Source organism: Acomys minous (genome assembly GCF_964271855.1).
Source record: "Acomys minous genome assembly, chromosome: 11".
NCBI lineage: Eukaryota > Metazoa > Chordata > Mammalia > Rodentia > Muridae > Acomys > Acomys minous.
Window position 1 is genome coordinate 13,315,431 of NC_140492.1, and position 22,178 is coordinate 13,337,608.

The 22,178-nt window shown below is 40.6% G+C and overlaps 1 protein-coding gene across 1 annotated transcript in view; it reads right to left on the reverse strand.

Annotated features, from left to right (window-relative positions):
- JAM2 (junctional adhesion molecule 2) overlaps positions 1-22,178 on the reverse strand; it is a 55,514-nt gene that overhangs the window by 23,938 nt on the left and 9,398 nt on the right. Inside the window, exon 2 of the mRNA XM_084802355.1 lies at positions 2,612-2,680. Coding sequence (XP_084658481.1) covers positions 2,612-2,680 — 69 coding nt within the window. The remainder of the gene's footprint in view (positions 1-2,611; positions 2,681-22,178) is intronic.

The window sequence follows — 22,178 nt, forward strand, 5'->3', positions numbered from 1 at the left end:
GCGATCTATACCGTTGTCAAAAACGTTCAGTAAACTGTGTGGCCAGCATTGTTCCTGACCTGTGACCAGCAAGCAGAGCAAGGACCCTTTGCCTTTGGGGTCTGACAGTCTATCAAGCAACAAGCAAAAAGTGCCCCCCAGAAGACTGAGCGAGATGGATGCAGCAGCAGGGAAGCCGTGGGACTGCACGACAAGGATGCAGCGTGCAAAGCAAAGTCGACCCCTTCCAGAATAACAGCTGACCAAAGATCTAGAAGATAGGGAACTTAGTTCTAAGATTCTTTGAGATCGTGTGGATCAAGGGCCCTATGGCATCAGGACCTCTGGAACTGTCAGAGAACAAGCTTGCTGTTTAGAGTCTCTAGTATGTTGGTATGGCAGACCTGGGATATTAATATAAACAGTGAACGTACTAGGACTATGCAGCTAACATCTCAGGATAAAGAACCTAGATGTTAATTCTCCCTTTTCTCCTTCAGCCAAAATTCAGAACTCGAAGGTGGCCTAACTGTCCTTATCTGGCTTCTGGGTTGTGGTGACCTGCTAGTGCACAGCACAAGCCATCGGGTTAGACAAGGGGACTTCATAGGCATATCAGTGAGGTCACAGAATAATCATTCTTGTCACATTATATCTTGCATAGAGCATATACTCCATAAATGGCCTTTGTTATTTTCATCCATGGGAAAATTAGTTTAACTGTAAGCTTGCCCCCGTATGATAGAAATCCATACAGGATACCATCACAAGTCTACATTTACATTGCCCAAATCTGAACTTACATGTTACCTCTGTTTTGGACAGTAAAATAAACAGTATTGATATAAATCACATTTCTTCACCCAAGACGCATTAATACACAAAAATGTGCCAACCTTTTCTATTAAGGTGGATTATGTGGTCAGTTTTGTCTGTTTAATCTTTTGGAAAAAAAAACATTGTCTAAGAAAATGGTTGGTATTAAGTTAAAAACTCTGATTAATAATGTTCAGGTTTAGGCACTGCAGAGAGCCGCTCATGTGATGTACAAGCCTGGCAGAGCTGCCCTGGTTTCTAGCTTAATCTGCTTTTGGCAGCACCATTGGATGGGAGACAGACCAGTGCCCTGAGAAGCAAGGATTAGTTCACAACTTTCTGACATCAGAGAAACATGAGACAGAAAAAAAAAAAACCCTGAATGAAATGTGTTTCATAAAATGTCACAAAATTTAAGTTATTGAAAAAAAAATATATATCCCCAAACAAAAATGTGGAAGAAACTAGACACTGATTTTTGCTTAATGGAGAGCAGAGTACAGATAAAATAGAACTAAAATACACTCTAATTAAAAGAGAAGTGAAAGAAAAAAATAATAAACATTTACTCTGGGTTTGGATTGCTACCCTCTCTGGTGTCAGATTGCCTCCCTCCCTCCCTCTCCCTCTCCCTCTCCCTCCCTCCCTCCCTCCCTCCCTCCTCCCTCTCTCCTCTCTCTCTCCTCAAGTGCACAGGTTGCATTAAACCCAGTGCCTTGTACATTGGAAGACTGGCCTGCCATAAAATAATTTCTCACTGAGCCTAGTAGCTTCATCCTTGGGATTAACATAGATTGCAATAAATTATGGAAGGATTTTCTATATTAAAAATAAAGCATGTCTTTAAAAAGCAATGACAAGTATGCACAGGACTTCACTTTGGTGGAAGCGTTCTGGGTCTAAAGAGGGGTTGTGATTTTAGAACATTTTGGATATGCTGGGTCCCACTCAAGTGTTTACAGCTGAAGATGTCAGGCGTTAACCTTATGTGAATTGTAGTGCAAGAATAAAGTGTGCAATCTTGACATTTAATAGAGATGCTCAACTTCAGGCATGCACACTGTGTCTTGCTTGACCTGAGGAAGTGCCTCTGGGATGTGAGTAGAAGACCAAACTTCACTTTCTTTGACTCTGGAGGTCGTGCTCTCCTGCTGTGTGCACTCTTTGTCCTTACAGCCTCCCTTCTGGCCTGTAGCCCAGCTCTGTCAGTTCGCTACTGGGCTTTATTTCCTCTTAGCCACCTTCCTGTATTTGAAACTCACAATAAAGTGTGTTGCCTTAGCTTAACTATGGAGCATATTACAACTTAAAGGCCTTAACTGAAATATCTGAGTGCTTTTTGCTTTTCCACCATAATCTTGTACTGCCTAGGTGACCTAATGGAGCTTCTACCCCACCCTCATCTTGCTAACCTTTTGAAGATGGTGTCTGAAGGCCAAAAATTCCTCTTCAGGTGAACAGCCCTAGCCTGACTGGCGGTAAGAGTCAGTGAGATGGCTCAGCAGTTAGAAGACTAGCCACAAAAGCCTGGAGAACTGAGTTTCATCCAGAAAACTGATTCCATAAAGTTGTTCTCCTACACTGGATACACTCCTAAACACACACACACACACACATGAGAGAGAGAGAGACAGAGACAGAGAGACAGACAGAGAGACAGACAGAGAGAGACGGAGACAGAGAGACAGAGACAGAGACAGAGACAGAGCGAGAGAGGCAGAAGAGCAAGCAGATCTTAAATAGACAGCATCATATATATAACATCCTCACAAGGTCTGTAAATAAATCAGTCTACTTAAACCTGTAAAATGCATACCTTGGTACTCTATTACTGTAACTTCTTGATGGTGGTCTTTTGATGCAGAAAATCCATTTGCCTTATGATCTGAAAGAGTAAAATCAATGGAGAATCAGTATGGAAATCTGTTTTCAAATGTTCGATTGGGATACAGAATTCACCAAAACCAGCCTAAACAGAGTAACAATTGTTACATAATTCATACCATAAAACATGAAATATCAAAACAGGGAAACCATACCACACATGTCACTTTCATTTCTTTATGGTGGTTTGGGCTTTTATATATTTCTCAAGCAGAAAGCACACTCTTCTCAGCACCTCTGAAAACAAGTATGCCCTTAATTTACCTTATATGCAATAGAGTGTCCATCCACCCATCATCCATCTATCCACCTGCCCATCTAACCACATCTGTCTATCCATCCTTCCATCTACCCACCCACACACTCACCCATCCCTCTATCCACCCACTCATCCACATATCCAGCCAGACATGCATCCAGCCAGCCACCCAGCCAATATATCCACCCTCTGACCCACGTATCCATCCACCTACCCATTCACCCACCCATCCATCTACTCATCCATCCATCCTAGAATAGCTTCTTAGAGAAGACTCAACTCTTTCTCTTTATATCGTCTTTTATACTCTCATTGACTCAGTTACCTTTTTAAAAAAATCCTTCACAAATCTTTATCATTAGTTCTGACATCTCTTCTGGGATGACACATGCAAGTCTCTCTTTCTGCTAGACACCTGTATCTCCTTTCTCTGCTTCCACCACAAACTCATCGGCAAAAGTAACACACCAGCTTAAGATGCAAACTGTCTCTTATTTCTACAGATTTTATTACACTGAAAGGCGTCACAGTAGACAGGGTCACTCATGCTAGAATCTCACACGTTTCCTAGGATACCTCTATCTTTGCATCCATATGTGACGAGAATTCTGCCACCCACCACAATGCTTTTGATTATTTGTACTTTTTTGCTCTTTGTCCTTTGCTATTAACCAGTGTTTCTTGTCTTGAGAGGTCACATAACTATCCAAACTCAAGCAAGAGAAAAATAGAGTACTTTTTGCCTCATCACCTTAAAAGAAAATAGGCTTAACAGACATGGGAAAGTCTGATAGCTTAGGCAAACATTTGTGTTGAGAACCTGCTTTGACATCAACTAGGGAAACCAAGGCAAGGGCACGGATCCTGCTGCTGGACGGTGATCCTGCACACTTTCTCTGAGGGCAACCTCCCAGGCAAGAACTGATTGGTACTGGCAATAGCTTCCACTGATGGCAGCAAGCATCTAATAAAGAAAGGGAAAGAAGGAGAGAAAAGAAACACACACACACACACACACACACACACACACACACACACACACACGCTTGATGATGAAATAAGACAGTCTCCAGCAGGTGGGTTTCAACAAGCTGCTTCTTCCAAGCTTCTCTTACTTTACACGTTCATATACATACGTACACACACACATACATACATGCATACAAACACACATACACACATACATACACATCTTGGTGGATGGAACAAACTCCAAAGAGTGAGGTCAACAACATTATACACATATATCTTTGTGGATGAAAACTATTCCAACAACTTTATACACATACATATACACATCTTTATGGATGAAAAAATATTCCAACAACCTTATTATTTCTTCCACAGCTTATATATCCCAGCAAGATCTTCCAAGCACTACAAAAATCACAACATGGTTATATTCTGTTTTCTTTAAGTGGATGATTACAATGAGAATTATGTAAGAAAAACATGTTCCTCAATACCTTCACATGATCAAATGTTTTACGTTATGGGTGAGAAAGAAACATGAAAAACAAGTTATTTCCAAGAACCCATATACATGTATAACTAAGCAACTTGTAATATATTAACAGAATAAGCAAGCAAGGTGACTTCCCAGCTAGCTTTTCTTTACTGACAGGCTGCAATTTGCAACTACAAAGAAGTATTTATCTTTAAAAGTAATCTTATAAAGATCTCAAAAGAATCACAAATCTAAACTTCTACATAAAAACCATTAGCCATCTCTACTTTAAATCTTAAAGATGCTCATCTACTCATTAACGTGTTTTATTAAATCACATTAGGAAGCTGAGGGCAAAAAATAAACATAAGAAACGAGTCGCCTTGATGTCCAGCTTCAGTGCAAGAGTCACGTCTGCTAGTGCTAACAGGGGTATTGTCTTTGCTCACCAACCTCAAAAAGTCCCTAGCTTTCCTATTAAGATTGTACATCTTAACTTCAAATTGCTCCTTAAGATTTTCTGCATCACAGCCAATAGCAAAAGCATTTTTACCTCCATCTTTTACGTTGCTAAACAATCTATTTTTTTTTTTCACTAAGACTTTCTACATCAGAGCCACTAGCAAAAACAACTTTACCTAGCCTTGTTGAACAATCTAATCTATTTTTTCCAGATTGTTTCTAAGGGTCATTGTTAGCAATCTACATCTGCAGATTCTTTTCAAGGGTGGTGGTTGAATCATTAATCTGCTCCAGCAGCAATGCCTGAAAGAGATCAAGCATTGTTATCGCGTATGCCAATGATGCTGCCCAGTGAGGGGCTGGGAGCCCCCTTTATAGTACTCACACATTTCACATATTTGGGGGCATTATGAGGACCACAAGGATAACAAGCAGAGCTGTGCTCCATAACAGCATGAAGTCAAGACATGTAGTTCTCCGGGTTATGCTTTGTCAGGACACACCCATTGTGGGTATGCTAACCTGTGGACTGTATTCCATGAGTTCTAGAGCTGTTTTACTGTTCCTTGTGCGCAGCCCCCAACATCTTTGAGAGAAAACACCATTACTAAAATGTACCTGCTTCCCAGTCTTTTGGTAGGAAGAAGAAGCGACATGGCCAACATAGATATTTGTATACCTGCAAGTAAAATAATATGGCCAACATGTATTAAGCACTTAGGTATCAGCCAGCATCCCCGGTGTTTCCTAAATATGTACTCATTTAACTTATAATAATTATCAGTGGTTATGATTTGAATATGAAATGCCCTCCCAGGATAGAGTCGTGGTTGTTTTTTGAGAAGTTCTGGAAACTTTATAAGGTGTGGCCTTGTTGCAGGAAATAAGTCACTGGGGTGGGTATTGGAGTTAACTTGAACTTGGCCCCTTCTTGTCTCCTGCTTTCTGCTTCCTGTCCACCATGGGGTGAAGAAGGTCGTTCACCCCATAATTGGGCTGCCATAATGATCTTCCCAAGCTCCTCAGGCTAAGCATGAAACCATGAGCCAAAATCAAATGTTCCAGCCTTAAGGTTTTTCTCAAGTATCTTGCTTACTGCCATGCAAACGTAACTAATGCAGTATCCAAGTCTCCCGTGGTTATCTGTACTGTACTATACGTTTCTGTTCTACATTGTACTGTGCTGTATTAGACACTGTGCCCCATCTCCCTCCAGCTGAAGTACGACCAAAGACTGCCAGTTAATACAAATGTCACATAGAAAGGTCCTTCATTCTACTGAAGGTGGACTGAGAAGAAGAGAAATTGGTATTAACGAAGGCAAGGACCTGGCTCTGGGCACCGCAGGAAGGGAGAAAGTGAAGAGACCATGCGTGGTGATAAAGGCCACCACGAGACTCTCAGAAGGCTCTTGACCAGGGTTTCTCAATACTAACATTCTGCCCTTTGGGATCTGATAGTCTCTTGTAGGAGGCTGTGCTATACAGTACGGTGTAGTTACACCATTGCTGGCTTCTACTCGCCAGATGCAGGTAGCACTCTGCCCATGTCCTGGCATCTAAAACTGTAGAAATGGGCAAATAAATGTGTACTGGAAGTGTGCTGTGGAAGTCACTCCTAGTTGGAAAGTCCTGCTCCTGTCAGGCTAACGTAAGAAGCATGTACAGAGATAAAATATCAGACTAAAGGAGAACAGAGAATTGTGAGATCAAGGGTTTTAAAGTTCTTGTGAAATAGAAATGTTATAATGATGAATGATTATTCTGTTTCTGAGAGGGAAAAATTTTTTCATGGGAGATGGCATCTTCTTTTCTGCTTATTTATCTGATGGCCCTTCTCACTCCTAAGGAACATGGCCATTAAAGAGAAACTTCTCTCTCTCTCTCTCTCTCTCTCTCTCTCTCTCTCTCTCTCTCTCTCTCTGCAACAAATCTCATTGCAAATTAAAACTCCCCATGACTTAACTAGTTCCTCTATTTGGTATTAATTCTAAATTGTTACTGTCTCTGCCATGGACACTGGTAACCTTGGTGTGGGAGAAGAATGGTCGACCTCCACTGGTCCTTGTCACTGATGCTCACAAATGCAAATGGGTGCAGAAGGCAGCAGGTCACTGCGCTCAGTGACAGAGAGGAGTCAAAGCCACCGAAGAATCGCTTCAAACAGCCTTTTTGGGTCCTGTATTTCAAGAACTGTGAGAAAGGTCCAGGGAATCTCTTCAAGTCTCCTGTCTGTTTTTCCCATGAAGTTCCTTTTCACACAAGCTGTTTTTCTTTCCTCCCATGTGCCTCTGAAACCTCTCACTTTGCCCTTCCCCAGAGCTGCTCTGTCCAGCATCTTCTCTTCTTCCCCAATTTTCTTCTCTAGAGTTCAAAGACAGAGCCTTGATCTTCAAGAGAGCAGAAGAAGGGTCAAGACCACAGCTAAACCAGGTTTTTATCAATGAGCTTAGGAAGAGGTAGGACCTCCTGTGTTCTCCTCCACTTAAATCTCTAGATATTTTTGTAATAATTATGATTCCAAACTGGAAAGGTTTTGAAACTTTCAAAGGACACTTGGAAATGTCTGAGAATCAGTGTCCCACAGCGGTTCTTGATTGTGACTGACAGGCCTTGTTGAGTGGCGAAGTAATTTAGTGGACTTTTCAGACAAAACAATGAAGAATAATATTCTCTGGGAACCAGCTAAGGGGAAATCTGAGCAAAAGAGGAAGAGATAATCTTTGCTCCCTTCGAGTTGTCCTAGCTTTGAACTCTCCAAACAGCACATGCCTACTGAGAGTGTTTGTTTTCTTCAGCCAGCTCGAAGGTTTCCATTTATCCAGGAACACTTTAATACAATATGGGGCTGGGGGGTTTGGAAGGTAGGTTTTATGACTCAAAATAGGAACATGAATTCTTTTCCTTTTTGTCAATTTCAATTTCCCACTTACTAAGACTTCTTTTAAAAAATATTTTTAATTAAAAACTTTCATTTTAAATCATGAGTTTTATTTATTCTTAAGAATTATATACATTAAAGGCATTGCATATACATATAAGTGGAAGTATGATCCTATCCATCCCCATTTAATCTCCTCTAACTCTTCCTGTATCGCCAAAACACATCCCTCCCCTTCCCAACTTCATGCCCTGTGTCTGTAGGTCTGTTTATATATAAAAACTGGTGACCTGAGTTTGATCTAGAACCCCATGGTAAAAGGAAAGAATAAACACACACATACACACACACACACACACACACACACACTAAAATGAAAAAAGTTTTATTTTGTTCTATAATAGACTTGGATTATATTTATAGACAGTCCTTTTCCCACAAATGTGGACTTCATTTATGCTATAATTTTGATTGGAGATAATAATTAGTAAAATAGCCAACTGATAACAGTGTCAATGGTGGAAAACCTGTTCAGGTCCTTCTGCTACGAGGTATGAAATGGGTTCGTTTACGGCTCGTCACAAACTACAGTGCTGAGGCTGGAACCTTCCAGATTTTAAATTGTCCCTTTGATTCTACCACAGATCCAGCCATGCGCATCCTAGGCAGCCATTTCACCTGAATTATGACACATAGGCTCTCTCATTCCATATTTAGCACAAAAAAACTTTGTCACCGTCTTTTAATATTTGATTTGAGTGAATTTCAAAAATTGAGCCCTTCTTGCTACTGCACACGCTGTCCTGATGTCCTCTGACTGTTTCAGGACACAGATCCAAAGGTCCCAGAGATTCAAGTGTATGCACATATCCATCAAGCCACTTTTAAAATCTTCTTGGTTGACTGGCCCAAGCAACTACGTGTTCTGTGCACTCACAGATGGGAGTGTAGGACCACTTTGTAAATGTACGTTCAGAGAACTGCCTTTATCAAAAGAAAAGGAAATTATAATCCTTGTACTTACAAGAAACGAGAGTAGCTGAATGTGAGTGATCTTCAGCTGCCAACCACAGTCATGACAGTCAAACAAGGCTGCCAGACCATTGTTACCATCGTCTGCACTTTAAGATAAACAGTTCTTATTCTGTCGGCTTCCTGAGCACTACGCAAAGGAAACCTGAAGCAACAAGAGGCAGGGAGGTTTCCCTAGGCTTTCGGATCCCTTCTGTAAGCATCTGTGTTAGCAGACTGTAATTGGGAGCATGTGTGGGAAATGTAAAGGCCCAGATTCTGTGAGTCGTCATCTCCCCCAGAGGCACGGAAAATAAAATATCTACAACCTTCTCTGTTAGGGATTGAAGTTTGATAGAGCTCATGAGTGTACACATAAACTCACTGGTCCTGTGGGATCCTCAGTGTTCTAAAGGTGGAATATTCAGACCACAGCCCTTAGAGATCACTTCACTTATCCAAGCCCTCTGGTAATCAAACTGGGAAGCTAAAATTGTGAACAAGAAGCCCATAATTGTATGCTCTGTGAAAACAGTCCAAGAAAGTGTCCCTCTTACGCCAGGGATGTAGCTTAGTGAGAGAGCGCCTGCCTAGCACATACAGAGGGCCAGCTGTTGGTTTAATTCCTAGTAGTATGAAATGAAAAAGAACAAATGGAAGAAGAAGAAGAAGAAGAAGAAGAAGAAGAAGAAGAAGAAGAAGACAAAGACAAAGAAGAAAGAAAGAAAAGAAAAGAAAAAAGAAAAAGAACAAATGCTATTCGTAAAAATTTTACAAAAATACTCTTATTAACAGGTCCTCCCTACCTCATGTCCAGGACCTTCGGTGATACCTAGGCCAAGACTGGCTCCAATGGGCCTCCCTTAATAAGCCAATTTACTCTATATTTATAATTACTCTGCTTCAGACATAATTAAAAACACTAACAAAGCTAATGCAAGATAAATGTTCATTCAAAAATTATAATTCTGACAGCATGTCAATATTAAAAGATTCTACTGACACATCTTTATACTAATCTTTACAAAACACAATTTGTATTCTTAGCTGCTTTAAACAAACTGAAAACATTGAAACATTGAGCTGTTGTTAGTGATCCTGAAATTGCTTATTAAGACATAGAGGTAGAACTCAAAGGCCACAGAAGGGTTAGAACAATACTAAGCATGGCTGTGGGCCGAGAGTTTAGTAGGAAACAGAAGTGCTATCTTGCATCTGATACGTAATTGCATTTTAGGATTTTCGGGGGGGGGTATGAGTGTTTTGCCTGTATGTATACATATGTAACTGTGTGTGCCTGGGGCACACAGGTCCTTGGAGCTGGACTGCAGATGAATGTGAGCCGCCAAGTGAGTGCTGGGCACTGAACCCCAGTCCTCTGGCAGAGTGGCAGCTACTCTTACTGCCAAACCATCCTGCTAGCTCCTGCTTACATGACACCCAGGCTTGTCCCTCTATAATACTTGATATTGTAAGTAATTTCCTTGCACTGGGCTCTGTGGCACATGCCTGTAATCCCAGAGCTCAGCGGGTACAAGGCAGTGGGATCTCTGTGAGTTTGAGGCCAGCCTGATCTACAAAGTGAGTCCAGGCCTGGTCTACAAAGTAAGTCCAAGAGAGCCAAGACCACACAGAGAAACTCTGCCACAAACAAAACAAAACAAAATAAAACAACAACAACAACAAAAGAAAAAAAAAAAAAAAAAAAAAAGAACCCAAACAAACAAATAAGACCTTTTTTTTTTTTTCTTGCTTGCAGTTGGCTTCATCTTGGAGGAGCCAAGTACACTATGGAAATGAGGAATATCATCCCCCAGCAGTTACCAAGCCAAGTGCCTAGTCTCTGCCCCCCCCCCCCCCCCCCCGTCTCATTCTCTCCCCTCTCTTTTTCTTTCCTCCTCCTCCCTAGAGCTAGTATGGTCAAATGACTCTGAGAGAGACAGCCATGTTATCTAACTTGTAATTCATACCTCACAGAGCGACTTTCTAGCCATATAAGCAGAATCCATTACAAACTCTACAGAGCGTCACTGTCCTCCTGAAGACCCTGTGCACTTTGTCCTATGAGTCAATGCAGTCATTATCAGTTGTTCTAAAAATACATAGTGATTTAAGTATTTATTTTAAAATATAAGATAATTTATGTCCAATTTTATAATAATTTTATACAAGATACTGCCTGTATTTTCCTTTTAAAATAAAACCCCATCATACTTCATATATTGAATCCTGTTTTCAATGAAACATAGTAATTTAAATAATATCTTATAGAAGTTTAAAACTCATTATAGTGTAAAGTAACTATTTATTCCTAGTCTCAGCAGGTTATCTTAGGGGAGTAAGAGAAACATCCAAGACTTTTTGTTCTTCGGTTGCAGGGCGAGGCAGGGAGAGGAGGGAGAGTCTCACAGGAGGCAGGACTTGAGCAGGGGCTGTTCACTCTTATGGAAACAATCATCTCTGCCTTGTCTTGTGAACCTCTGCCAGTGGTTTTGGGATTCGTCCATAAGAATTGAGGATGTTTTGTAGCTGACTTTGAAACAACACTGGCCTCAACCATCGGGCCTACATAATAAGTTTTTTGTTTATTTTCCTACTCACTTTAGTCCGAAAAAGTAAAGAAAAACTTGGTCCAGTAAAGCAGCCAACAGAGACTGTTCTTGACATCTGCTGATGGAGTGCTGAGATGGAATCCAACGTTTTGTCTTGATTAAAAGAGTTATTGGGTGTAGGTTTTAAAAAGTGAAGCCTGAGGAGAAGGACTGAGGCAAGGCTAGAATATTTAAACATTTACAGTAATTTAAAAGTTAAAGATTAGATGAGAAACTTGTCCTGTTTACACAAGTTCGATCTAAGTGGCCATGTATTAAATGCGCTTGTTTGATTTGCAAGCAATCTTTTAAGTAAGTGGGATTAAGAGAAGCACAGGACCTAAAAATGGTCCTTAAAACCAAAGAAGTTAATATAGCTACCAGTCTCACCTATATTACCTAAAAGTTACTAATATTACCTACCAAGAACAACTACCTATATGTCAACATAGCCAAATTCATCTTCAGTACTGGATACGTACCCAACAGAAATAAAGCTGACATGTCAAAGAGACATCAGCACACCGGTGCTCACTGCAGCAGCACTCACAGTGGACAGGAAACGAAAAGACCCTAATTGCCTACCTGCTGATGAATGAATAAAGAAAATGTGGTGCATACTCACACTGGAATATGAAATAAATTTTGTTATGTGTAGCACTGGGACCTGCACTGGAGACTGCTGTGTAAAGTGCAGCAAGTCAATTAGAAGGGTAGGTCCTACACGCTGTGACACTTATGGAATCTGCAAAAGTTGGCCCCCTGGAAGTTGAGAGTAGAATGGCCATTACCAGATGCTGGGTAGAGTAGAAAGGAGGGAGGGGTGGGGGAGACACTGAACACCAAGTGAGAATCACATTTTTAAAAGGAGCAAGGAGTTGTGGTGTGCAGTTGATGATGACTACAGGCAGCAATAATACACTGTATAATTTTAAAAGCTAGAAGACAGGATTTTTCAAACGGTTTATGATGGAGAAATGATGCGTTCAACCTAGTTTAGGCACGTGTAGTGCATATATATAACAAAATGTTGCTCTGACAGGTACAACTTACGTATTTTTATGTATCAGTCAAAACTGATTGCATAGACTATACAAACAAAAAGTCTCTTAATCTTTGTATATTTTTCCACATTGTTCTGCTAATTTAACTTTTTTAGTATATAAGAGCCTTTTTATTATTTTTCTATTCAAATAAATTCACAGAAAAGATTAAACCAGGTATGATAGGGCTTGCCTATAATCACTTGGGAACTGGAGGCAGAGGGATCAGACTAGACCTAAGCAAAATAGTGACACCATATTTTAAAAATGAGTGATTCCACACCTATGCACATAATGGACGCACTACTTAGATATGGTGGTATGGGTTTTACTTGCTGAGCCAAAGTGGAATCTTTACACAGAACTCATTTATTTCATATTTGAAGTAGAGTCTTTCTGTTTTCCTGGGCTAACCCCAAACTCTGAATCCTGTGGCTTCAGCCCCTTGATCTAGCATTAGAGGCATTTTCCTGGCTTATTAGAACTGTCTTTGGTCTTCAGAAAGTCATAACCAACTGAGAAGGAACAAAATAAAGTGAGATCCGTGTCACTTTGGGTAAGATACAGTGTTGGTTCCCTTCCAGCTAAAATGAAGCTGATGATGCCATCCTTCACTGGTTTGAAAAAATTCAGCCGAAGTCCATAATTGTTTAGCCTAGTTCTCCTCCAACTGTTTGATGGTTTTTATACAATGTTCTCATGCACACTTAGTGTTCCAAACTGACCCCGTAATAATCACACACCAGGGTGGACTATCCAAATGATGAATTGTTAGGCTTCTGCTCTGTTTCTAGAAATGATTAGGACATCTTCATTCCAGAGGCTACTCAGAGTGGGAAGGCATATATTGAAAGCCTTTCTCTTTTTCATTCTTGTTATGACATGTTTTGAACAGCTACTGGCTCTTTGGACTGCCTCAGCACCTGTGAAACAGAATTTATGACAATGACAGCTTCCAACCTGCCTTAATGGGCCCGGTTCATCAGGCTTTTCTCAACACACGCCCTGCACTTAGCTCCCAGGACAAACCCCTTTCTGGTCCTCTCCCCATTGGTCTTGTGCTTACCCCCTCTCTCTACCCATATTTCTCTTCACAATGATGTGATCCAGACTCCTGACATTAAGCACCAACAAAGGCCAACAGCTCGTAAATATTTGTCTCTAGTCTAGACATCTTTACTGAACACTGGGCTCAGAAACAAATGTCTATTCAGCCTTGCCACTCAAAGATTTAAGAGACAGTCCAAACCCTATATGTAAATATTATCTTCTCAGCCTACTCCATCTTTCCTACCCTAGATGGTGACAGTCTAACTGCTGCAGTTGCTCTGGCTAAAATTTGGGCCACTTTCCTTAATTGTTCCCCTTATTGAAAACAAATCTAATCTATTCGTAAGCTCTATTCACTCCACTTTCAAGATGCATCTACAATATGGGGGCTTCCCACTGCTCCCCCTCCCACTTGTGAGGTCTGAGTACAAGAAGTTCCTGCTCAGACTGCTGCAGTATCCTGGGCCTTGTATTCTGCTTCTCTCGTTTCAACTGGCCACACTGGCTGGGGTGGCCCTTTCTGATGCTGTCACACCATGAAAGGCTTAGCTGTGAGACCTTGTACTGACCCATGTTAACAAAGTATGCGTTCAGTGACTGTTCAGCACATTCTACAGTCACTGTTTCAGAACACTTTTCTCATAGAGTTCGTTTCCCACATCAGCTAAAAATAAAGCTTGAAAGTAAAAACGTACAGAATATTAAAAAAAAAAAACTTCTTAAAACTTTGGTGCAATGATGAAATGTATATAACTTGCACACATTTATTTTAATTCATTGGTTCTTAACTCTATCAGAACTTTTCTGTGTTAAGGGAGGGACTACTGGCATATGCACATGGGTGCACGTGAGTGTGGAAGACAGAGGTTAACCGCAAATGTTGTTCTCAGGAACTGTGAGCCTTGTTTTTAGAGAGATGCTCTATCACTGGGACATAGAGCTCACCAAGTCATCTAGACTAGCCAACCAGTGCATCCCAGAGACTTTCCTGTCTCTCTTGTACCGGGGCCCGGAGTGCAAGTGTGAATCATCAAACCCGACATTTTCTGTGGTCACTGGGAATTGAACTCAGGTCCTCATGCTTGCCTGTAAGCACAACCCAGCTATCTCTCCTTCCCAGAAAGTCTCTGTAAAAAATGCTGACTTCCCCCTTTCAAACAAAATATATTGATAACATTATATATAATCATACGTATATGTATGTTCAAAAGTTAAATTTGAAGTTTCTTAATGTTAAGTAGACCTAGAAAGAATACAAAACAGTACATATTTTAATTAATAAATGCTCATTCATTCACACACCAGAAGACACTTGGAAAGTTATACCTAGATTTAATCAAGAGGATCAAAAACTCTTCCGAATAAAAGAGTCTCATAGCATATATTAAAATAGAAATTTGTATATTTAGTTAGAGGAGACTACAAAAACTGCTTATAGGTTAAATAGTGTAAATTATAGGCTTAGATAATTACACACCATTCAGTTACATGAGCATGCAGTTGGGTTTTGGAAAATCATGAAGATTGAGCGCATGTGAGGGGAATTCTTCACTTTGATCCAGGATTGATGCACCGAATGCTAACTAACAGCCCTGGCCGTTGCCCAGTGGAGCCACAGCCTCTACTTATCACAGCACCAAATAGTTCTACAAAGCACAGCACCTTCTCTCTTTGAAAGAAAAAACATTAATCATTTTGATTTTTTACATTGTTGGATTTTTAAATGATTTATTCATTTTCATTTTATGTGTACGAATGTCCAAGGACCCTGGATCCCCTGGAATCAGAGTTACGGTTGCTTGTAAACCCCCATGTGAATACAAGGAACTGAACCTCCATCCTCTGCCAGTGCAGTGAACTGCCGAGCCGTATCTTCAGCCCCTACCTTTAGTTGATTTTCTTTGAGAACCTCACACCATTCCTGTCTTCCTCCCCTGTCCAATTGCTCCTATGTGCCCCCAAATTCATGATCTCCTCTTCCACGATCACTCTTAGATGTGTATACAAATGTATATGCATACACACACACACACACACACACACACACACACACACACACGTGCACATATGTATATGCAACCTACTGAGTCCATTTAATGTTGCCTGCATGTACACATGGCCAGGGGTGACCACATATGGGATTCACATATGGGAGCTTGTCCCCTGTAGCAGGCTAATTCTCCCCCTTTAGCAGCCACTGACACCATGTGGACTTCATGTAGGAATCAGACCTTATGGGATTCCCCTGTTCTTATTAGCACTGGACAACACTCACTCCTGATGTAATTCTTGAACACACTTTCACTTAGAAAAGCTTGAATGATTTGTTTTGTGAATTTTGTTATATCTACATGATAATATAACATGATTTTAAGTGAATTTTTAAGTAAAACTTTCCCTCCTCACTATGCTCCATGGGCTCTACTTGTTTTCACGGCTACAAAAGGCATACTGCAGAGGACACAGGGTTTATTCATGGCTACTTTTTGTACAGCTTGAGGCCTTTTGACTCCTACTTTCTGTCTGACCTCTCTGGACTTTTAACCATTCACTGCTCCAAACTGAAGCCCAATATAATTCCTGTTATGAACAATGTGTTATAAGGGATTACATTTCAGCTGAAAAAAATGTAATCAGGATAATTACTGTGTCCTTCAATATTTAATTTTTTCAAGCATACACTATCATATTTTAATATTATCTTTGATCCAAATCTCTAAGAAAATCTTTGAAAATACAAACATATCAGGAAATCATACACTGAGTTTCTCTACTTTAAGAGAGAGACTCATAATAATTAAACTACAATTGTCTGGACCCAAGTTATAAACCTTGGGCACAATGTTTTAAAATAGTCCCAAATACTTCCTGATTTATACAGTTGCCATAGAAACTAAAGTTGGGAAGTGGTAAAAGACAAAAGACATTGTCAAGTAGGACCAAGGGAATAGGTAAGAAAAAAAAAGTTATCCTTTGTTTAAAAACACAGCTTGTACCCTTCCATCAGATAGCACATTGCAATTGTAAAAATTTGCACATGTATAGACTTTTATAAATGTAGGAGGGCCAGTGACATGGTTCATGGATGAGGGCACTTGTATGGCTTACTTTGACCCTAAGAGCCCACACAGTACAAGGAGAGAACTGCACACACAGAGAGAGAGAGAGAGAGAGAGAGAGAGAGAGAGAGAGAGAGAGAGAGAGAGAGAGAGAGAGAGAAAGGGAGGGGGCAAGGGAGAAGTAAACCTAGGAAACCTATGTGGTAAAAAAAACATTTAACTTTTTTAAAGAAAATAGTAACAGGTGCCATGTGGTGCTGGAGAGTGGAGAACACCAGAGACAGTTCCATGCTGAGTACATCCAGAGGCTCTATACTCCACTAAGATGAGCAAGGGAGTGGGGGACAGATGGAAGAGAAAGGAAAATGGCACAGTGTGGGCATAATGAAGAGAGGCAGAACTGTATGCCCAAGGATATTGATGTGAGTAGCCTGCAATGCCACCTTCGACCATGGTGAGGTCCTGGCCCACGCTGCCACCAAGGATGGTGTCTGGGTCTACTTCCCAGCAGCAGCAGCAGCAAGGATCTGTGTCAAAGTCCATGGTCCATATTCCCACCAAAGACTGTGCGGACGTCCCTGGTCTGTGCTGCTGCCCAGGGGATATGTTGATGTCTGAGGGCTATGTGTAGCTCATCCCCACTCCTCATCCGGGCAGTGCAGCAGAGCTGGCCCAGGTGGCATGGGTGCTGGAGAGCTGGCCCCTATGGTGTGAGTGTGAGAGAGCTGTCAGTCTGGCCACCTCAGCTACCACCCAGGCTCAGATCCAGTGCTCTGGGTTGGCCCACCCCAACATCTACCCCATCTATGAACTGCGGGAGCATGTGAAAGGGCTGGTCCTGCAGATCCAAAGCTGTAAGATCTCCACAACAGGATATCTGAGAGGAGTCTCAGTGAGGATCAGATGGTGATAAGTGTAGCAGAAGCCAGAGGCCTCAAACTAGATAACGACTTAGTGCAATGAACAAGCAAAGCTGTTTGGGCAAAATACTGTGTGCAACACACCACAGCTTCCACAGTGAGATTTTGTTAGTTAAATAGTTAGTTAGTTAGTGTGTTTTGCGGGGGAGGCAGCAAAGATGAATATGAAGGGGTTGAGAGATGAGTAGGATGTGAAATTCATAAATAATCTATAGATAGCTTTTTAAAAAGAAAATATTAACATCTTCTTTGATGGTTTTTTTGTACTGCCTTTAAAAAATAATCCATGATTCTGTTAGATGGCATAATTGAATAATAAATCTCTTCAAATATTGGGTTATTTATAACTAGAAGCTCCATTTAGTTAATTGACTATTTTCCTTTTTTAATGATTATTTTTCTTTATTTTTAACTAACTACTTTCTGTAATGAAGTATTTATTACAGGTTTATGGCTTATCCTGCACTTTGATATTGCTTTGAGATTGGTTTGGGTTGTGAGTGTAGAAGACAATTATATACGTTGAGACAACTAGGGTCCAAAGACAGTTAGTCTCCAAAACTATTTTAAGGATGCATTAAGGTATGTAAGCCATTTACCACATTCCTAAGTAGAGTCCTCTAGTACCAGGACAGAAAACATGAGTCCTGCTTATGCTTTTCCAACATCACTGCAGGATCCTTGTGCTGACTAAATAAATCTACATGTAGAAAGACAATGGCTCTCTTTGGCCCTAGGCTGGCCTCAAATCTCATGTCCTCCCAGCAGCTGGGACTGCAGTCATGGAACACAATAGCTGACCAATTTTAACTTGTGCTAAACCAAGTTGGACAGCTATCATTTAATCCTGGATCCCATTACCTAATGCTTCATTTGGTTCCAGTACAATTAATGCTTCATTTGGTTCCAGTAAAAATTACTATTTACCCTTAATACCATTTTTTTACACTATGCCATTCTTCAAAACATCCAGAAACTTCCTGGTGCTTCTGCATCAAATCGAGAGACTTTCTAGCCTAATATGCAAACAAGCCCACAAATACCAAAATATTTTAGTGACCCCCTACTCCTTTTTCTTCCATCCAAAATCCTCTGTTTTAATCCATAAGAATTCTGATGAAGACAATTTAGAATAAAAAAAATGTGTTCGTGTATACATGAAATAAACTTGTCACAGACTAATTGGGGTATATTTTCCCATCCAGAAGTGTTAAGTTAAATGTTAGAAACTATGAATCTCCATTAAATCAAATTCTCTTATTGTGCAAGTAAGGAAAACAACACCTAAATGAACTAAAGTGACTTTTTTCAGGTCATATATAGGAATATATATACATACATACATAGTTCTAGGAGATGAACTAAGTCAATCTTGGAATGTTAGTTCTATTTTATTGGTATTGTGCTTTTTGAAAAAATTTCAGAGTGTATTTGGGGAAAGTGGCACCCAGGGTGGAAATAGCTTCCGACATAATGCCTGGAGAATGTGTGCATGCTGCTGACACAGGCTCTAGGCTGCTTCTAATTCGGCAGCTAAATGCCTCTACTTCTTCCATTCTTCCCCATAGCTGCTGTTTTCTTGAAGGCATTCCTAGGAGCTTGTGTGTCTTCAAGGTTAAAGCAAGTGTGTCAAATCGCGTTACATAAAGAGCACAAATGGAGCTGGGGTGGTTGCTCAGTTAGTCAAGCCCTTGCTGTGTGAGCATGAGGACTGGAGTTCAATGCCCAGGTGTGTGTGAACAAGCCAGGCCTGGTGTGGGCCAGGGATATCCCAGGGGTCTGTAGTCAGGAGCCAAAATTTCCTACTACGTGAGCTTCAGGGTAACTGTAAGACCCTCTCTCAAAAATCTGGGTGGACAGTTCTTGTTGAGTGATGCTCAAAGTTGACCTCTGGCTTCCACATGCACACATGTGCACTCATAAGAACACACACACACACAGACACACACACAGACACACACACACACACACACACACACACACACACACACACACACACACAAAGGTGGAGGGGGAGGTGTCCATATGGAACTCAACATTAAATTTTTGAGTATTAGTGGATTTGAATGTTAAATGAGTTATATCAGGAAGTGCAAATAATTTTTAAATGTGGTTGAGTTTATGTCAAGTGTTGGGTGTATTTTGGCCCTGTAGACTGCCAGATTTTTGTTGTTGTTGTTGTTGATCAGAAGCAGAGGGTCCTCAAGAAACGCTTGGTCAAACTGTCTCTATTTAGCAAACCAAGGGTAAATTTTTAGATTATTTTATTTTTTTCCTATTTTTTTTTAAATAAATCAATTTCCTAATCAACTTTTCTTTTCATCAGTCTGTGCATGCCACATGCACTGTCCAATCAGCAGTTTGACTTTTTACAATTTTAGAAAACTATTTATTTAATTTATTCAGATTACATCTCAATTGTTTCCCTCTCACTTGTATCCTCCTGTTCCTCCCTCCCTCCTGCTTTCACTCTATTCCCCTCCCCTAGGTCTATGACCAAGGGGGGACCTCCTCCCCCACTATATGGTCATAGGCTATCAAGTCTCATCATGGTAGCCTGCTTATCCTTTCTCTGAGTGCCACCAGGCCTTCCCACCATGGGGGAAGTGGTCAAGTATGGGGCACCAGAGCTCATGTCAGAGTCAGTCCCTGCTCTCCACACAACTGTGGAGAATGTGCTGTCCATCGGCTATATCTGAGTAGGGGTTCAATGTTTATTGCATATCTTGTCCTTGGTTGGTACAGTGGTTTGAGTAGACCCCGCTGGGTCCAGATCTGCCCATCATGGTATTCTACTTGTAGGTTTCTAGGACCCTCTGGACCCTTGTATTTTCCCATTCTCCCATACTTCTCTCACCTAGGGTCCCAATAGGATGTCCTCACATCTATCTCAATCTCCTGGTAAGTGAAGACTTTCATGGGACATCTCTTTTGGGCTAGTGTCCACTTATGAGTGAGTATATACCATGTGAGTCTTTCTGCATCTGGGTTAACTCACTCATTATGATCATTTCTAGTTCCATCCATTTGTCTACAAATTTTGGGATTTCCTTGTTTTTATAGCTGAGTAGTATTCCACAGTGTAAATGTACCACAGTTTCTTTATCCATTCTTCAATTGAGGGAACTGAGGTTCTGGCCTGAGGATGTGGAGAAAGAGGAACACTCCTTCATTGCTGGTGGGAGTGCAAACTTGTACAACCACTTTGGAAATCTATCTGGCACTTTTCTCAGTAAACTGGGAATAGGGCTTCCTCAAGACCCAGCTATTCCACTCCTTGGAATATATCCAGAAGATGCTCCAGCACACAACAAGTACATATGCTCAACCATGTTCATAGCAGCCTTATTCATAATAGCAATTTTACTTTTGAGAATCAGATGTGTAAGCCCCTTTCAAAAGCGATGTGGTGGAAAGTATGATGACAACAACAACAACAATAACAACAACAACAACAATAACAGCAACAACCTGCTGATATGCAGTGAGTGCTAACGGCTTTTGTCCTAAACTCAGACTTGTGAAGTTCTAACTGATGATAGTATTCGGACTATTTTAAAGGAGTTTTTTTTTTCTGTTAGTCTAGAATAGACTGAATACATTAAAGCACTCCTTAAAGATAATTCATGTTTGTTCATTTGTTTTTTTTTTTTTAATATAGACCACCCAGGTGAAGATATAGATTTACGAGTACAAATATTTCATATATTTCCAGCAGGCTAATGTTAGTTCATTGTTGCTGCTGTGATAAATAACCTTAGTCTGGGTAGTTTATAAACAACAGATATTTATTGCTCTTAGTCTGGAATCAGGGGAGCCCAAAACAGAAGGACGGGCAGATTTGAAGTCTGGAGGGCCAGCTCCTCATAGATGAGTTTAGAAGCAAGTCTCTGGGTTGTCACACAACAGAAGGAGAGAGAGTGAACAAGGTTTCCAGGACTCTTTCCACCCATGTATCCCACGTATTAAGACAGTATTGACTGAGTATTGCACCTAGTTTCAGACATGAATACACACACAATTTCCAAAACACTATTAGGCTAGCTTCTGTCTGTATGTCTGTCTGGTCATGTACCAACCTCAGTGTTTTAATTATAGACATTCTACAGCTTGTTGCAATAAGGACTATCAATTACCATTTTGTTTCTGCTCCTGCTGAGGGTGGTATTATTTACTTTTATCGTTTTATTTATCTGGTTCTTAATCTACAGATGTTTTTATGAATAACAGTAGATGTTGATATGTAAATGCATATCCATAGTTTATGTTGGGTTATGGTCTTTTGTAATAAAAATGTTTGAAGATTATTGCCCAGGCAGTGACCTGGCAGTTCCTGAGTCATATGGATCAGAGGATGTGTTTCCCATGCTAAGGAGCAGATTGATTCCAGAAGATGTTATATTTGACAAGAGTGCCTAACAATATTACTAGGGGGTTGGAAACAAAAGGCCACTTTATCAGCTAATCATCTATCTCTTTTAACAATCTTTTGTCAATTACGGGACACAGATTTCTGTAATCCTAGTTAGAGTCAAAGAGGTCAGAGCACGAGAAAAGAGTCTGAGTCCCGTGTTTCAAAGCATACATTTCCAGCTCTCCAGCATCCTTTGTTTAATTTCAGGCAACTGCACTGAGATGGGCTGTGGATTCATCTGAATTTGTAGCCAGAACTAAGCAACTCAAGAGAGTGTGCTTCTACAGTGAGACAGCCAGTGAAATGTCTGACAGCTCTGGAAAGCAGGCCAGTGAATATGTTTCTTTCTAAACTCCAGGAAGT